Source organism: Cygnus olor, chromosome 4 (assembly GCF_009769625.2).
Source record: "Cygnus olor isolate bCygOlo1 chromosome 4, bCygOlo1.pri.v2, whole genome shotgun sequence".
Taxonomy (NCBI): domain Eukaryota; kingdom Metazoa; phylum Chordata; class Aves; order Anseriformes; family Anatidae; genus Cygnus; species Cygnus olor.
In genome coordinates, this window is record NC_049172.1 from 67990671 (window position 1) to 68010192 (window position 19522).

A 19522-nucleotide genomic window follows, 5' to 3' on the forward strand; every position below is an offset into this window, starting at 1 on the left:
AAAGTGTAAAAATCACATTAAGCAAGAAAATAATTCAGAAAGAACTGTAATGACTGCAAATCATATCTAATTGCAATTTAACCTTTCTTCTGAAACCAGAAAAGAATAAGATGTTAAGTACTGTGACTCAGTCCCTATAAAGAAGAAAGACCCTTAGTTCAAATTTTTCTTTATGAAGTTTAAAAAACCCTACAGTGGATTTATTTAAGATTAAAACAACAATACTTATTTTACATGGGGTATTTTTTCCTTTCCTAAGGACAACTGCATGCTTGCAATAGCAAAATAAAATCCAATAGCTGAAGTTGAATCTAATACTACAAGGGCTCTTCAGCACGTAGGACTGAGGAGTAGAACAACTCAATAGCTAGCTCATGGGTAGACCTCATACACAAAAGCAAAAGTTCTGAGAGGCAGATTAATGGGCTGAGAGGAATCGTGATTATGATCTACTCTGAATATCAGAGTCCTCCATTTAAATTTGATGCTAAGCAATGCTTCTGAAATGGATTTCCACAAATTAGAAGAAAATGTAACAAAAGTTAAGCTCAAAGTTAAAGTTTCAACAAACCTGTCCCAGTTTATAGTCCATATCTCCTATTTCTCGTTCAGTATTGATCTGCAGTAAGAGTTTTTCATGGCTGATAAGAGCACCTATAAAAAAAACCGAAGGCAAGCTTTTTTAAATATGCTTCTCTAAACAAATCTTAAAATGGCTTAACTTCCTGTAAATGGGATGTCAAATTCCTAAATGCTTATCTTAACAACTCCTAAAAGTCATGGCTATTTTTTAAATGTAAGAGAAATCCGTCCCCACTCCTACAAAGGCACCTACCTGTAGTAGCAGGAGAAAGTGATGGAACAGGGTCCCAAGCTTGATATAAGTGATGAGTAGCAATATTATCTCTCTTAGATACCATTGCTTGGATTTCTTGTTCAACAATTCCCCTGATAACACTTAGCTTTCTCCCAAACCTGAAAGTACAAAAGAAATTTATTTAATCAGATTTTCCATTTAACATCTTTGTGCAAGTTTGACTAACTTGCTCTACAATTAAAATAAGTGTATACTTATTTTCATTACCAGGGATGCTAAAACTGAGGAATGTTTAGAGATGCACTCTGCCCTCTGTTGCCTAGATATTACTTTTATTGTCTTTTAACTCAGCAGGTTCATGAAGCAAAGTCCATGCGAATTCTGTGTAAACAGATCCACCTGTACATACACTTAGTTAAAAAACAGTCTACACATTTTTGCTATTGCTAGATTAAGCTAATCGTAACTACATATTAATCACAAGTATAAACTAACACATTTTAGAGTAAGTGAAAAATTACCTTGTGTCCAGAGCTTTTAAAGCTTTGTTGCGGGGCTGCTGTTCCAAACAGCTGACTGCTGGATTGCCTGCAACAGGTATTGTCATTGCACTCAGCACCAAGGAAGTTATGGCTTGTACTGCAAGAACATTAATTTGGGTCCTCTCTGTATCTTCCTGTAAAATGAACTTACTGTAATTTGAATTGGAAAAAAAAAAAAGAATCCTGAAAGCCCTGAGTATTAGTTTGTTACCTTCCACTAAAGTATCATCAGCAAGCCAGACAACTAAACTTCTTTCTATTCAGAAATTTGGCTGACATAAGAAATGCACAAAAAACACTGCAACTAGCAGAAACACATCCTTCCATCTCAGAAGTCCTACATGCATTCTCTAATCCCAACAGCATTAAAACCTCAAAACGTCCATTTCAAAGCTTTAAAAGTGTAGTTTCCCTGTTTGCATCTACCCAGTAGTTTACCTGTTGAAACAAATCATTAAATAAGACCAAATCTGAGCTGGATCCTTCTCTAAAGAGTTTTTATGTTAACTGTTTTTGTTAACATCTCTTTTAGGAATAAAACTCAACCTCATCGTGAATTTTCAACAGCATTTTTATGGATATCATTATCTAGATGCATTTGTTACTCTAATGTTGCTTCTAAACCAAGATGCTACAGATTGAGTGTTTAGCACCACTGACAGAGGTGTCGAACTCACAGGGACAAGGAACTAAAAACAGAAGTAATTTCTCAATTTTGGTCACTAATTTTCTGTTTGATAGGCTTATTAATAGAAGGATTTTTTTTCTTAGTTATAATTAAAATTTAGTTTTAAAAACTTTCAGTGAGTGACATTACCTCTTGTTGGCTCTCTTCTTGGTCCATTACGATAGGCTGAGTTACAAGTACACCAAGCAAAGTAGCCCATGTCTCCTCAAACTGGGTACGGCTGATCCATCCTAAGGAAACACTCAGAGATAGCCATTCATGTCTTAATACAAACTTAAACATGGAACAGCATTAAAGAAACAGCACATTGTTTCTACAGATCCGATTTCATACTTCTTCCTATTCAGTTCAGCATTTTTGTAATCACCACAGCTTGAATTTAAACTGTTCTGTTTTAGAAAGCGAAGAATTCTTTAGAAGGGTTCTGAACATTATTATCCACGTGGTCCTCTTCAGGTTATTTCTTACATATATTTAGATATTTTGACTGTCCAACTTTAAAAGCAATGAGATCTATCATGCTTTCACAATACAGAAAAGCATCCAAAAGCTGCACTTTCTTTTCTGCGAGGACTGGCACAGAAAATCCCATAATGATCCAAGAAATCTTCATGCCATAAAAGCAGAATGAATTGCCTAGAAATAGGCCATTAAAATTCAAGCACTTTTGAAAAGTTTTTCCAAACTGATTTCTAGCAATAGATTGTAGAGGACTCTGTAACAGTACTCCGCAGTTTATACTTAAGATACCTAAAGTACTAAAAAAGCAAATGTCATCTTAGGTCTTACAGTGTTCAAATAAAAAACAGTACTACACCACAAGCCATTCAAAAATTAACCTGTAGATCAAGCAAAAAAACATAGACTTGTAAGCACATGGAAAATTTGGTACATTGACAGCCTCATCTGTTAAGGAAGGCTTGAAATCTTAAGCCTCACACTGTTCCCCCTCAGTAAACCTTTATATACCCAGAAGCTTTAAAGTGACAGCATCTCACTTAAAATATTGAGTGTGGGACAGCAAATTCAATTTATATACTGTGCATGATTAAAAAAGGCAGGGTAGAGCAAAACATTGTTAGACACGCTATCAAGCGTATAGCTTCATAAAACAGGCAGCTATTCTTAGAACACACTAAAATGACTTCAGAGTTGGAACAGTTTTTTCTCTCTATTTCTGTAATTTCTCATTTTCACTCTACATTGAGAAAAATGCAAGAATTATTACAGCACAATTACTAACCTGCTCTGAAATATTACTTCTCATATAAATATGCAACAATAGTAAATAAAAATGGTACCAAACTCTGATGACTTCGCAACACAGGTAAATACTCAATAAGTGCCATCTGTATTCATTTTTATGTTTGTACATACCAAGTGTATTAATGCGATAGATGAACTCTTTAAAGATTTCTTTTTCTTGAAGAAACTCAACTGGGATTTCAGGAAAAACTGTGCCAAAGTCACCTGCAGGCTTTGGCGACCAGCCTAATTTCCAGACCTGATAAAACATAAAGACTATTACTATTCCGAAACAGTAATAGCATTAACATGACAACTATGTATGTAGCAACGTATAGCACCATTCAAATGCAATGAGACATGAATAACTAAAATAATTCTACAAACACAAAAATCTTATAGAAAGATTAAATAACTAACATACAGCATATTTTACACTATTTCTTTTATTTCTTATTTCTTTTTTTTTTCTTTGCACATTTCTCATTATGGATTAGTTATTTAGTCCTAAAGTCCAAGTAAATAATGTTCCCATCATACTTTTCAGTTTAGAAATGTTATGCTAAGTGCTAGCTGAATCCTAGGTTGAATGCAGAAAATACACTGAGATGAAATTCAGGGAAAACAGTTCACATATAACAGATGGCTGAAAAAGCACGAAGATGCATCCAAGAGTGGTCAGAGAACTCTTAATCCCTAAAATTAGCACTTTTAGACATCCCTCACAAACACAGTGCTGAGAAACTGTACATATGGGTCATGAAACCCCCTTCTGCTTTACTTCATAAGCACCTGAAAACATTTCTGGTAATTGTTTAGAAGTTTTTAAAATCAGCTTAAAGTCATTTACTCACTAACAGCACATTGAAAGTAATCATGAGGTGTTATTAAATCCACATTGTATCTGCCAAAAAGTAGAAGTTGAAATATTTTGTCCAAAGGATCCAAGATGAGTTAGGAAAGAAAGGTAAGATACAATCCAGAAGTATCTGCATAGCATGCCACTACGAAATATCTGAGTTAGTTCAGACACTAGGACTACCCTCAGCATCTTTGTGGTACTTAGCATGGAGTAAAATGAGCTTGTGAATTCAGATATAAAAAAAAAGGTAGCAGTGTAGATTTTGCACTCTTTCCAGGGTTAAATGATTCTGCTGAGCAGAAGGAAATATTAGCCCTAATAAAGCACCCAAATCCCTATTTATTTTTTTTTAATTACTGCCTGGACACTCATTCACATAAGAACGTAAGGAACAACTACAATCCTTTTTAATTAGAATTCTCACCCCAAAATAACTCTTATTTGATATCTTTACAACACTTTGCTACTTCATGTTTAAAAAGCTAAACTATGTGATCAAAGTAGCAAAATATTGAAGTCTTAGTGAAAAAAAAAAGATGCAGCCCCATGTTTGATTTTTCAAAAAGTTACTCATTATTTTTTTACATACTGAAAATAAAACAAACATACCAAGGGAGGCACTCTTGTGTAACTGTTCACTAGAGGCAGCCTTGCTAAACTGATGATGATATTCTTGAGGACAGGAGTCAGAAATGCTGGGATACTGCTGTTTCTTTGATGCCCCAAAGCCAGGACAGTCTGTAAACATTCCACCATCTCAGCTACCATTTCACAAGCTGCAGTAATGTGTTTATTTTCTTGAGAAAAAAAAATAATAAATTCAGTTTTATGAATCTATTCAAAACACACCAGTTAAAATCATACAGAAAAAAAACAAGAATGCTTAATTAAAGAATATGTTGACTAAGGACAAAGAGGATGTAGGACAAAAATGTTATACAAGACTTCATCTGGTTAAAGACTACTACTTCCACCCTCTCTGCAAATGTTGCTTGCCTGTCTCAATGCTGGAGAATACCGATAGCTGACATCTGCCAGCAGAGCAGATATGTCAGTTTCCTAACCCCAGCAAGCCACACTGAATAGTGCATTTCTTACAATTAAAATTGACCAAACTCAACTATCTTACAAAAAACATTTTCATAACTGGCTCTATTCTAGATCTGATAAGCAGGGTCATTTCTGTAGATGGAACTGGTTTCTGAATCTACACCAGCATAACTGAAAATAGAAAACAATGCTGTCCACTCTTGTGGACTACATTTGACATTTGCCCCAATACAGTACTCCTATACAGTAGAAAGGCAGATAACCGATTTGCCATTTATATCAGAAGTATTAGTAGATAGATTCTACACCTCCACATGAAATTTAGAAATCCTACACCACTCTAAAAAGCTCAGTCTGCAGAATGCTGAACAGCTGACAGGACCCCCCCCAAAAAAAGAATCTCCTTTAATGTTTAGCTTTCAAGACAAAAATTATACATATTAAATGTAAGTTGACATTTTTAATAAGCATTTATCAAAAACTAGTAAGCTCTCAGATAAACTCCTATTGTTAGAAAAATTTAGTTATTGAAAGGGGACCTACAGTTTTTTCATCAAAAATAGAATTCACTGTTTACTTACTCTGTGTGTTTGAATCAACTTCATCCTCATTTAAGCCTTTTGAAGTATTCTTCTTTCTTTCAGGACTAAGAAGTTGATTTCCAGGTTCAACTGCAACTGAAGTTAGACAGAAATATTTAAAAGATACAGACATTATATACCTCATATAACATTTTTTCCTCCTCAAAACCACACCGTAGCATTGCATATTTACATTTCCAAGGAATCTGCTAAGTTCAAAAGTGAACACAAGATTTTAAATGTGAAATTAAAATAGTAAAAATAAAGTTGTCAAAGAAATAACTAGAAAAGATTCACAAGAAACATTCCAGACACCTAGCAGTGATGACTGAATTTATTAAGGAATTTTTTTCATAGGTGTTCAAAGTGGACTCACCTGCTTCTATAATAAACCTAATGCAGTTAATTAAGGAGCAAGCATATGTTACATTAACTGCAGAAGCCAACAAGTTCCAGAGGTTAGGCTGCTGTAATGTCAAACAGCAACAATCCAGAGCAGCTTGAAGATCTATACTTAGTGGAAGCTGGTCATGCATTAAACGCCATGATAATGCCTATGGAAAAGTAAAAATTTCCCATTAATATCAAATTCTCCCAATATATGAATTTATAGCTGAAAGCTGGTTTTTTTTGTGCTTTTTTTTTTTATACAGGAATAAGTAAGGCTCTTATTAGCAAATAGTATAGAATGTTTCTTTTCTAAGAAAGCAGAAAACTACAAAAAAAACATGAGTATTAAATGGGAAAAAAGAAAAAAACAAACAACAAAAACAAAAAAGTCAAAGAAAAACCTTTTCTATTCAACGTCCAAAAAGTGCTGGGCATTTCTCCCAAATGCCAAGATCATTCCATCACTCAGTCAACCTCTTCTCGTAAAAAGCTACCCTTGCCCCATAAGCCAACTGAATTTTCTATCACAGATCAAGTAAAATAACCACTGAATAAACTTCTACAGTAAGACAAGAAAGTTGTCCAGATCAAAATTCACTCCACGGTGATCAATTTAAGTCAAAGTTGCTTCCTCTACCAATATTTCATCACATCTTTATTGATGGTTTAGTTTCTTACCTCTACTGACATAACCACAAATTTCAGGATATCATCCTCTTTATCAGGAGGAACACGGAGACCGGTTGGTAGTTTTGAGAGTAACAACAAATACTGAGCCAGAGCACGACAAAGTGTCATCACTGACCGATAGATCACCTCATCTCCTAGAAGACAAGACTGAATGAAATCTAGCAGTTTGAATTTTTCCCATCAACAAATATTTTTCAGAATTATTTCATAGGCACTTTTATGCCAAGTATCTTTTTTTTTTTTTTTTTTTTTTTTTTTTTAATTTCATGAATTGACAAGATATCTGTAAACTACCTTTGCAGAGGAGAGAATAAACTTAAGAAGACCACTATTTCTATTACCAAAGATATCGCTTAGCTTTTTCCAGTAGGCTGATGGCTCAGTTGGCAATACTGGTTGGAAAACCTGGTGGTTGGCAGGAAGGTTTAGTACAGTGGTAGACACATGATCCAGAGTTACCCTCCGAGATGTTTCGAAGAGGCCACTCTTCTGGTCTCTTGACATTTCATTCATACCAAGGCTTAAACAAGGCGCTAACAAGCTTAGGTTGAATTCCTGAAATCAAACAGTAAATAAAAAGTAAAGAAATTGCTTTTAAAGAGAATCTAAGTATTTGATGGAACTATTCTGGCAAATTAATATAGTGGTAAATTAATAGTTTATTAACTTAATTAACTTATAAGACCTCCACTCTGTTATGTTATGTAACAACACCATAATTAAGGTTCTATTTAATTTCTAAACACCAATATGCTGGGGTGGAAAGGAAAAACAATATATTCAGTACATGTTTTCAGAATATGTGAATAAAGCTCTGATGACCTGTATATATGAAATCTTCAAGAATAGGTGCCAAACAAGTTTTTACTATAATGGAAAGAATGGTAAGGCATATGGAAAATAAGGCAATTGGTGACAGCCAACATGGCTTCACTAAGGGTAGAATTGTGCCTGACAAATCTGGTGACCTTCTATAACAGCATTTACAGCACTGGTGGATAGGGGAAAAGCAATTGACACCATCTACCTGGACTGGTGCAGAGCATTTGACACTGTCCCCCATGATATCCTTGTCTCTAAATTGGAGAGACAAGGATTTGACAAATGGACAACTTGCTGGAAGTGGCTGGATGGTTGCACTCAAAGTGTTGCAGTCAACATCTCAATGTCCAAGTGGAGATCAGTGATGAGGGGTGTTCCTCAGGAGTCAGTATTGGGACCAGCGCTGTTTAACAACTTTGCCAGTGACATGGACAGTGTGATTGACACCATGGACAGTGCTGATGACACCAAGCTGCATGGCGCAGTTGCCCTGCTCTAAAGAAGAAATGCCATCCAGAGGGACCTCGACAGGCCTGAGAGGTGGGCCTGTGCTAACCTCATGAAATTCAACAAGGCCAAACGCAAGGTCTCACACCTGGGCCAGGGAAATTCCAAGCACAAATACAAGCTGGATGGAGAATGAATTGAGAGCAGCCCCGATGAGAAGAACTTGGGCATGCTGGTTGATGAGAAGTTCAACATGAGCTGGCAATGTGAGTTTACCAACCATATCCTGGGCTGCATCAAAAGCAGCAGGTCAAGTGAGGTGATTCTCCTTCTCTACTCTGCTCTCATGAGACCCCACCTGGAGCCCTGCATTCAGCTCTGGGGCCCTCCAACATAAGGAGGGCATGGACCTATTAGAGAAGGCCACGAGGATGATAAAGGGGCTGGAGCACCTCTCTGATGCAGACAGGCTGAGAGAGTTGGAGTTGTTCAGCCTGGAGAAGAGAAGGCTCCAGGGAGACCTTATAATAGTCTTCCAGTACCTTAAGGGGGGCTACAGGAAAGCTGGGGAGGGACTCTTTGTCAGGGAGCGTGGTGATAGGACAATGAGTAATGGTTTTAAACAAAAAGAGGATAGGTTTAGATTAGATATATGGAAGAAATTCTTCATTCAGAGGGTTGTGAGGCACTGGAAGAGGTTGCCCAGAGAAGCTGTGGATGCCCCATCCCTGGAAGTGCTTTGGGCAACCTGGTCTGATGGGAGGTGTCCCTGCCCATGGCAGGCAGGTGGGAACTAGATGATCTTTAAGATCCCTTCTAACCCAAACCATTCTGTGAGTCTATGAAATTGATTCTTCAGAAGATTTCATCATAAACAAACTGCAAATTCCTCAATGGGGACAAAAAGGGACCTTTTGCTGACAGTATGTCCCAGAGAATTTATATCCCTGATATGCAAAGTATAAAATAACCTACTGTCTTCTGCCTAAAAACTTAATGCATTTCCCTTTTTTCCCTTTTCCCCAACCTTATTATCAGAAGTTCCTAAACCACTTTTGCCGGAACTTTCCAAAAATATATCAAGTTAAACAGCTAGCAATTCGGCTCAAAATATTAAAATTTGGCAGAAATATGAGTAGTTGAGCACAGGGCTGAAAAGTGCAAGCTCTATCAGTTATTTCACATGCATGTTTGGACAAGTCACTGTCTGCCATATTTGACCTGGTAGAAGAACAACTACTATCATCAATTCACAAACATCACAGAAATCTTACATTTCCTCTTTAAAACAAATAGAAATAAACAAACTTGAAAATAAAATGGCAAGTCACAATTTAGCTTACAAGTTTTATTGTCTACCCCTGAAATAACTCTAGTAAATGGAATTTTAAATTCTAAAAGAAGTTAGAAAGATAAACTACACCTTTCAAACTCCACACCATTGATATTTGAATACTAAACATGTTTCTTCTCAAAATGAGAAAGTGTATAATCTATTCAAAAATGGCTTCCCACTATCATTTCTGCATACCAGCAGCAAACGTACTGGACAAAATTCAAGCAAAATATATTCTCAGAAAACCTAGTTGTACTTCATGACATATTCACTCTCTGTGGCCTGTTAGAGCCATATTACAAGTCAGCTAACACAGATGAAAATTTCAGAAGCATCTGGCACTGTAAAAGACCATATGACAAAATGAGAAAATTATGTAAAGTGATAAAACTGTGGATTTTTGTTATTGTAATATATAAACTAACCTTCATTTCCACTCTATACATCCAACCTGTAGTATTAGAAAACTAATATCAACAGCATTGCTAAAGACAATTGAAAAATATTCAGTGTTTTAGTTTCCCAAATGAAATGAAGTTAAGAATATCAACTACCAGTATCATATAAATTTGAAACGCTTATATTTAAAGAACCTAATCTATTAATACTACCAATTAGAACATGAGACGTATTTTATTACAACATATTCATCTGATTCAGATCTATCGGACAAAAAAGTTACCTTGCAGGTCATGAAGGAGTTCAAGTCAGGCTGAGGAATCTTATTTACCAGTTCTGCACCTTCTAGTAGTGCTGAGTCTGACTTGATGCAACACTGCGACCTCACTAGTGACACATACCAGTCCTTTAATAATTGAAAAAATAAATTTAGTACATATTTGTTTTCAGAAAATAACATTTTGAGGGGTGGGGGAAAATTGCCTGCTGGCATTGAATTGTGGTCCTTTTAAGAGATAAATAGGCCACATTAATGTCAAGAAGAAGAAAAAAGCAAAGAAACTACAAAAAGAGCAATAAGAAAAACATGAGAAAAAGCAAAACAGGTAACAGATGAATGAACCATCTTAAAAGAAACAAACAGATATCCTTGGCAAATTGTCTATTTCCACGGAGGCTGGACACTAAACAAGGTAAAATAAAGTTTAGCATGTAGCACAGATATACTAGTATTGTAAAGCTGATGAGAGTGTCTAGAAAATAACCCGTTACACCTACTGATAACTACTGTTGTGCAGTCAAACACGACACTAATAGGAAAAAAATACTGTAACAAAGGAAGAATCATTGGCCAAATATTTTGCAAGGAGCAAAAGATTCTTTAAGCAAAGAAATTTCCAAATATAATCTTACTTTGTCTAGAATTACATTCTCCAAAGCTGGTTGGCCTTCTCCATCTAGTGGGTGTGAGGTAACCACAGGTGAAGGACTAGTTGTGTCTGGTGCTACCATAAGTCGAAACCTATCCAAGAGCGAGTAAAGTCTTTGGTGTCTGAAAACAGAGGAACATATCAAAGACCTAACTTAGTTTCATAAATCATCTAGAAATAGAAACAGATACAGTGAACAACTCCTAATTCTGTGAGAGAAAAGCACTAGGGTTATACGTTCTTTGTTGGATACATGCACTCGCATAATGCGTAACTGCAAACTTCATCAGCTACCAGTACCAAAACAAATGAACTGCATACCACCAACAATAAAGAATTAAATTGATACAGGTTTTGAACTTGTAAATGTTTATGCATAAAATAGAAGTTGTTCAATTACTTTATGCAGTAAATATTTTTATTGAAAAAGAAGAATTAAATTTAATGTACAAATCTGGCTGCAGATGAATATATTCTAAGAGATACCAAATAAGAATCCACTTCTGTAAGAAAATGGAGAATATAGTAAAATTTAATTTAAATACAAGATTAAGAATTTCTTAGAAGAAATTTCTCAAGAACTTTGTGGATTTAAAAGCCACTGCCATCTAAAGGTTTTTGTTTATTTTTCTGATTCCAGTACTGCTATCAAAAGCATGTACCTCAAAGTCATTTGGAGACTTCGGATTTTTTATTTTTTTATTTTTAAGCTAAATCTAATCTTACCTAGGAAGGTACTCTACTATCAATCTACTGCCATCTTGGGTCTTGAGCTTTATATTCTTTCCCTCTACTACTATTTCCTATTTCAGTGAACAGATATTAACCACAAACAGCAATGACATCAGGAAGATTCTATTACTCTCTCCAACATCAAATACGGTTTTTGCAAGAATTGTATCATTTACTCCATTTTATAATAATATTTCACTTTTAAAAAGCTGAGAGATTAAGAATTTTATCACAGTTGTCTGAAAAAAACAACAAACACCTTGGACTGACAAAATTCTGCAAAAGTCTGAGAAAGATAAAGTTGCTTTCAGTAATGTAACCTTTGCCAAAGAATTAATTTGGGGTGACTTTCTCTAAAAAGTTAAATTCTGAATGGGATGGGGTAGAGAAGAGAATTTGATGTCTGTGAGCTTTTGGCTTTCTTGATTTTGTGATATATTTAAGAATTAAACAACCAACACAACAGTCCTTGAGTTAAAATACGCGTACCTCTCAAATGAGACTTTACTTCTGTATTTACCTCCAAACAGAATTCACTATCTTACTTTACCAAAAAAAAATCGCATTTGCTACTAGAACATTACTTAGCTTGACATCTAAACATGTACTGGTATTATTTACCTTGTTGCTAATCCACTGTTTTGAAGGTATTCCTGAATTCTATCCAGTTCTTCAACTGGTAACTGAGTAATGCTGTTCTATAGGAAAGAGTCACAAGAATTTTATAAGACAAAAATCAGTAAACTACCCATATGTACTTTGAACAGATTAGGAAATTCAAATGCAGATAAAGTTAAATGCAATCATTCATATATTAGTGTTCTTTTCCACAGAAATCACTTAAATTAAAATACATCAATTAAGATGTTTAAAATATTACATTTGATTATATTACTATCACTACGCAAACTGATTTGCAAATGAATATATTTATCTTTACCTGTAAAGTTGCAGCCAAAAGCATTTCTACCCGACGGCAAGCTAGTGTGTCAACCATGCGAGCAAGCACACGGAATGGAGTACACAGAAGCTTATCAATATACAATGTTAAGACAGCCCCAGACTGGCTGAGATGTATCCCCTCTAAGCACTGTAAAGTCTTCTTCAGAGTTGTAGGCTAAATGATGAAAGAAAACAAAAAAGGTAAGTTACATATCTGACAATATCTAATATTAGTTACATATCTAACATATCTAATAATGCTACATATCTAGTAGGATTAAATAGAGTGTTGAAACAAACAAAAAAATCAATTAGAATACAAAGATGTTAACGCTAATGAGAAAGGTATTTATAGAAAAGAACAGCAGCAGACAACTAGCTGACCAATATAACGACTGAATGAATCTCATCTAACTTTTAAGTATTTTACTCACATGCCTAAGGCACTAATGTAGTTACAGTAGACTTGTCCATAGACAATAGGAAGAGAGAAGCAACTTTACCAGGTTGTTCAAGAAACTCCCACCACTACCTCCTAGAGGATGTCCAGGAAGTACTACTCCCACTGAGAGAGCTCCTAAGCTTAAGAGTGAGGCATACAACCTTACATCCCTAGAAATCATCATCAGCTCCTTTTAAATTGGAAACTAAAATAATAAACAAAAATTATACACTGAATTTCTGAAGCAATATGTCCCTCATCAAGAGAAGCAGATCAGTTGGGGAAGGCATGAGCTTGAAATCATTTTCATGTCGTTAGGGCCTATGAAGATGAACTAGTTCCTGTTCCCAACTCTGTAGTTACTAGCAGTTATTCATGCAACCAAGGTACTGAAATCAAAGATGAAAGCTAGAGCTTTAATTTGCCCCTCATATTTATTATGCAGAATAATATCCAAAAAGGAAGAAAAGCAGCTTAGCCAACTCTACTTGAATTTATAGATTTGATGGATAGGAACACATCTGACACTGAAATGGCTAATACATTCTAAGGTTCATTGTTTGCATTTTTTACAAATGACTTCAAAAATAAAATTATAAATTGATAAATGTCCAAGGAATGTCAGAATTTGCATACTTATATTTCAATTTAACTTGAACTGATAAGTGGCTTTATTCTTAAAAAAAAAAGCAAGTTAAACTCACAGCTGCAAGGTTCTCACACCGTGATTGAATGGCCTGGATAAAGAGACCACTGGCTGCTGAATTCCTGTGAACAGCGCTAATGAAGTCTTGTACTGGAGGCTCATGGGACAGATTAATCAAGTCTTGAACATGATTCACAATAAGCCAGGTCAAGTGTTCTGAATCATGTAGGTTTTGACACTAAAAGGGAAAAAAAAAAACTAAAATCTGATTCCAGTAATATGCAGGGTTAGTGTTTAATTACTAAAAATCTTACCTGACACATGAAGTTTTTCATACATAATTCCAGTAACTGTTTTAAAATAACAGTGTAAAGTGTCTATATTGTAATACTGCCATCATTATTTTTTACACGACAGTTTTTTTCAAATGCTTTTGAACTCATGGCAAATTAAGAGTGTCATGATGAATTTATAATAATCTTTTCTAATATCATTACAATAAATGGGAATTTATTATGCTAAAAGGGAATGGCACGAAGTTGCATCAGGAGAGGTTTAGACTGGATATTAGGAAAAGGTTCTTCACTGTTAGGGTGGCCAGGCACTGGAACAGGCTCCCCAGGGAAGTGGTTAGGGCACTGAGACTGCTGGAGTTCAAGAAGCATATGAACAATGCTCTCAAAAAATTAAAAAATTAATTTTTAAGTAGTCCTATATGGAGCTAGGAGTTGGACTCAATGATCCTCATGGGTCCCTTCCAACTCAAGACATTCTACGATTCTAAAAACCCAGGTTAGAAACAAGTAAATTGAGAAGGTCATTTCAGAGGTGCCTGTTTGTCAGAGGTTCAATGTTGTCTACCAGAAACTGTGCTGCTACTACTAATGTTGGGAAATCTAACACTTCTTAGTATGTTCCTAGCAACTCACAAGTAATCAATACAATACCCAGCAGATTGTTCTATTACCTACTAAGTGTCCTTAGACAAGCCCCATGAGAATTAGTTCAGAATAGAAAAAAATTCCAAATGAGATCATACCTGATCTTACAGAAGTGCCCCCTGAAAATGAAATAATTAGTTTCACAAGTCCTCAATTTTCACTCGTGAACCAGACTCAGTTGATGCATACCAGTAATAAAAAACTGTCAGCCTAATAACTCACAACTGTAGTTACAAAATTCATAATTCAAAACTTACAACATAGTCACAGAAAAGAATGAGTGCTCCTCTTCTCACTATCTCTCGATTGCACATGCCGCGTTTAGACTCTGAATCTGATTCATCACTGTCTCCACATATCTGAGGGCTAAGTAATTTAGTAGTAGACAGACTGTGTCTCCTGCAAGAAGCACATTATATTTTATTACTATGGCTATTGAAACATTAAAAAAATTTGGAATAATCTACCAGTAAGAAGCCTTTATATAGTACTTATTTTCCCAGAAATTTCATTTTAACAACATACTGCTTTGAAATAGACACCTTGCTTTTCATCACTCTTTACTTTCTAACAATTGTAGTACTACTTTTCGGTCAGTGTTCGTTGCTTCTTTGAACAGTCTGAAGAACTAAACAGGTTATTTAAGAGAAAAACACGGGCTATTGCATCTCTGGTAGAATAACACAACATAATTCTGTTTCTTCACACCTTGAGGTTGAACTGAAGTCAGAATCTCACGTTTGAGCACTTTTCTTTCAAAGTACTGATCCATTCATGTTGTAAATCAAAATTAAACTTCCCTAACATTCACTGCACAAACATCAGAAATTTCTCTCAGTTTTTAATCTCCCTCTACAGTTTATGGAGGGATACCCACCCACCCACCCACATAGTGATCCCACCTTACACCCAAAGGAGGGATCATCCTCACGTCAGAAGTGTCTGACGGGGGGGGGGGGGGGGGAGGGGTGACCCAACCTCAGACCAAAAGTTCACAATTTTAGACAAGATTTCTGCATATCAGACAACTCATGTTAAGTGACATTACTACTAATGTCACTTTATAATGAATCAGCACAGTGCTGACAGTATGTTTTAACATTTAGTGCTGGACCAACTGACAGAGATGACAGATGTACCTAGAACGTACTGATCAGACACACTTACATAAACACATCCGTGTATAACCAGCCAGTGCAGATGATATCTGCTAGAAGATGAAATAAGAAGTCTCCATAGAGGCATGAAACCTGCTATATTGAATATTTTGTTACAGCTATTTCCATAATTAAAGTATACAAATGGGAATTTTACACAGATGGGAGTTTTATAGTCTTCAAAGCGTAGAGGTTCCCTGACAGATCTTTTGAGGAACAACTGAACACAGGATGCACTTCCTTAGTTCGAAAGACATACTGCCAGAACAGACAGTATGTAAATACACATATGTACAAAATAAATGCAGAACTACCTATCTCAGAATCTAGGTAGTACTATTCAACAATTGACAAGCTTAGCAGATTAAAAACTAGATTATTTTTTTTCATACAGTTGTACCAAATACAATTGAGAGACATGCTACTATTTCTAGGGATCAAAAAAATCTTACTTTGGAGTTTGATGCACTTCTGACCACCAGTTGTAGTTGGTGTAATTGACAAGAAGCAGGATCTGACACCAGAGAAGAACTAAGGAAGGATGTGTGGGAATCATGGACTGAACAAGGTCACTCAAACTTTCAAGGGTATAGAAACTACCATCGGATCCATCTCCTGTAAAAAGCCTGGTGGCTGCAGCTGTGATTCTTCTGAACATCCCTGAAAACAATAAAAGCATATTACAGTAACTATACTCTTGTCTGAATTCTGAAGATTCAAAATTTTTAGGGTACCCTGAGAAGAGAAAAGCTGTTTCATAAGCCAGTACCATTCCTGGAAAGAAGGTATACTCTGCATTATTTTGTTTTTTAAACACAATTGTAAGGCAGGTCATGCAGTTTGCCCAAGGGCAGTGTATGAACCAGCAGTAACCAGCTCCCAGTCTGAAACAATGCTTTAGATAAGACTATAAATGTAGTGAAACGTGTAGTCAACTTTTTATCTGTCATACATCAAAAGGTTTATCTAACACATACTTTTAAATTTGGTAAAGGTTTTCAATTACAGACCAGGATATTTTTTCTTTATAAAGTAAAACACAGAAATCCTAAATAAACACCATGCTAAAACTACTATTGCACACATTAAGAAAGATCACTTACAAGTTTCCTACATCAGCTGAGGAGTTCCCAAATATACTTATTTGAAACTCAACTTTCAACCTTCCATCCAAATTCTGAAGTATAAAAAGTACTTCTTTTAAAGCGATGAAAAGTCACTGTCCTGCATACTGAACTCTTAACACAGAAGCTGAATTTTGCTTTCTGACTTGATACTTCTTTATTCATATACCAAATGAAGGAAGGGAAAAGAAGGAAAATGGATACAAAGTTGTCTAAAGTTATATGACGACTTCACTTTATCCATACACTTTTTATTTCTATTGTACTTCAAAGTAGCACACTGGAAAATTTAATTTCTAATACGGTAGCTTCTTATAATTGCATATACAGCAGTCAGCAGTCAGCAATGCTCACATTCTGAGAAAAACTATAATGAGTGAGAAGATAAGACAAGACATCCAAGTAGTGGATCCAATAGCAGTTAAAAATGAGAGAAGACCGTAGTCTATGTTCCCAAACACAAGTCACAATAAGGTGCAGCTGTAGTTAGCAGGATATAACTTAAAGAGAAATAAAATTAGAAAGTCTTTAACTGAACAACAGCCAAGTAGTACAAAATCAGGCACTTAATTAAACCTAAGCCTAAACCTGAAAGAAAATGCTAAGACATGAAGATATAGCTCATATGTCTGAACAACATTACTTCTACTCCGTAACACCGCATAAGGTAACCACAATACCATTAGTACTTAGAGTGGATTTGTAGTCTTAGATTAAATTCATTTCTAATGATCATGCAACACACGTATCCTGGTGCTTTGCATAAATATTTTAATATTTAATTTTAATTTTGCATGAAAGTTTCTACATAATTTTTGGCAAGAAATAATGCAGCTTGGAAGCCAGTTTCTACAGAAGAAGTAGCTGAGCCTTCCCTTTCCTTTATCGCCAGCTCCTACTGCTGAAGTACCCACTTCCCTGATTTCAATCACCAGCTTGATTTTCTAATTTCATTGGTCCTGGCTCAATCCCATTTAAACATTTACTCCAAATCACTTTGGCATAGGCTATTTGTTATAATCTGCGTTTCAAATATTTCTCAGTAACAGCAGTTAATGATACACATGTGCCTGTTACAGTACTTAAACAGTAACTACAATAGTAGCAAGCACATGGAAAAATAAGAGTGATCACTCACTACATTCAGAGCTGCAAGAAGCAGCTGGTAGCAATGACAGGACCAGAACAAAGCTTTTCACCGAGAAAGGAGTTTATAACTGAACTCCATGGGAAGAGATTAGAAAGAAAAAATTAGAGGGCATTGAAACATTTAACATGATTCTGTGTTTGTATTAACAGAGGTATTTAGTATTCCCTTTTTTGTTATTCACATCTAAGTAGGGAAGGACCGTAACTCCCATTTTACAGACGGGCCTGTAGAACGCAGTGATTTGTGCAACATCCAAGGAAGCCTATGAATGATCAGGGATTTGTGCCAACACCTTTTAAATTGCAGCCAACTATTATAATCCAAGATCTGCAACAAAGTGATGATGTCAGCAGTATGGACAACGTGAAGAACTCAAACTAATATTCTGGACCAAGCAAAAGGTGCAAAGGCTTTCAAGGAATGTGGTCAGGAGAGATGCTTTATACCTTCTACCTCTTACCAACAAACAGAAAATTTAGCAAGAAATTTATGGTGATAGAGTGGAAAATATGGCAACAGGAAGTACCAGTAATAAGCCACTGGAGAGAGGATGAGGTTGTCTAGAATGCCAGAGTTATCAGGAACAGTAGTTAGCAATACATTTGCCCTCCAGAATATTACCAGCCACTTTAAGGCAGAATATGTTTTGGAAACAAACAGAAAAAGCATGCCACTGAAAGAGTTAAACGAAATAACACCACTATTATTTTAAGTGACACAGATCAGAAAATGCTCTCTTAAAAAAGACTTTAACCAAGAGAAAACATTTATCATGTTTAAATATAACCCTGCTCTTACAGTTTGGGAAAGATTGTAGACTATTTAGTAAATAGGATCTCTTTCCAAGGCATCCAAGTATACTCTACTCTCTACTGCAGCACTCAAAATCTTTCTCAGAAGAGGACAAAAGAAAATTTATCCAAAGGTTTGAAAGGAAAATGGTGTAAGCTTTCTTAGTGAAGATCTACTCATGTCAACAAGCTGAAGCAAGATACACAGAACTCCCTGTTCTTTCACCTTGCAAGTATATTAACAACAAAAGCACATTTGTAGATATTTACAGAAGTATCAAGATCTGTGTACAATGCTATTCAGAAGCTGTAACACAAAGCTGTGATTCCCTTCGACAGAGCATCAGGTGAACACTGTAAGTGTTGTAAGCTGTAAACTACGAAGCAAGAGCAAAAGGTCTCATCCTACAAGTCTCTTAGCTTCCACTCTGTATTAGGAATGAGGCCATCTAATTTCATCCATGGAGGTACACAGGAGCAGCTGTTCTGGGATAACTATTCCTGACAGATCCTGGTCTACAGCAACTTTGGAACAATTAGAAAGAGCCGGGCCTAACAGGAAAGTATGAAAGTCTGAGAGAAGCCTCAAGTCAAACAGCCAAAATAGGCACAGTTAGAACTCTGAAAATTCCAACAGAACAAGGCAGATTTGTATGGTTCCTAACACTTTAAAAAGAGTATTTCATCAAGGAAAGGAGGTAAAGAACTTTCTGAGAATTAGAATACAGGCAGGAATATGTCACAGAATTTCAGCAACACAAGAAATTCTAGACTGAAAAAAATCTGCCTAACTTAGTGG

General features: G+C 35.7%; 1 protein-coding gene across 2 annotated transcripts in view; it reads right to left on the minus strand.

Annotated features, from left to right (window-relative positions):
• The window catches only part of HTT (huntingtin), an 85657-nt gene that overhangs the window by 13434 nt on the left and 52701 nt on the right, over positions 1 to 19522 (minus strand). For both annotated transcript variants that reach the window (XM_040554614.1, XM_040554613.1), the window contains 17 exons: positions 16111 to 16318; positions 14759 to 14900; positions 13619 to 13798; positions 12471 to 12647; positions 12152 to 12228; positions 10782 to 10920; positions 10153 to 10275; positions 7207 to 7420; positions 6854 to 6999; positions 6162 to 6339; positions 5786 to 5881; positions 4764 to 4951; positions 3425 to 3551; positions 2177 to 2277; positions 1339 to 1493; positions 836 to 975; positions 572 to 654 (listed from right to left, as the gene is read on the minus strand). In XM_040554614.1, the coding sequence (XP_040410548.1) occupies positions 572 to 654; positions 836 to 975; positions 1339 to 1493; positions 2177 to 2277; positions 3425 to 3551; positions 4764 to 4951; positions 5786 to 5881; positions 6162 to 6339; positions 6854 to 6999; positions 7207 to 7420; positions 10153 to 10275; positions 10782 to 10920; positions 12152 to 12228; positions 12471 to 12647; positions 13619 to 13798; positions 14759 to 14900; positions 16111 to 16318 (2474 nt within the window). The remainder of the gene's footprint in view (positions 1 to 571; positions 655 to 835; positions 976 to 1338; positions 1494 to 2176; positions 2278 to 3424; positions 3552 to 4763; positions 4952 to 5785; positions 5882 to 6161; positions 6340 to 6853; positions 7000 to 7206; positions 7421 to 10152; positions 10276 to 10781; positions 10921 to 12151; positions 12229 to 12470; positions 12648 to 13618; positions 13799 to 14758; positions 14901 to 16110; positions 16319 to 19522) is intronic.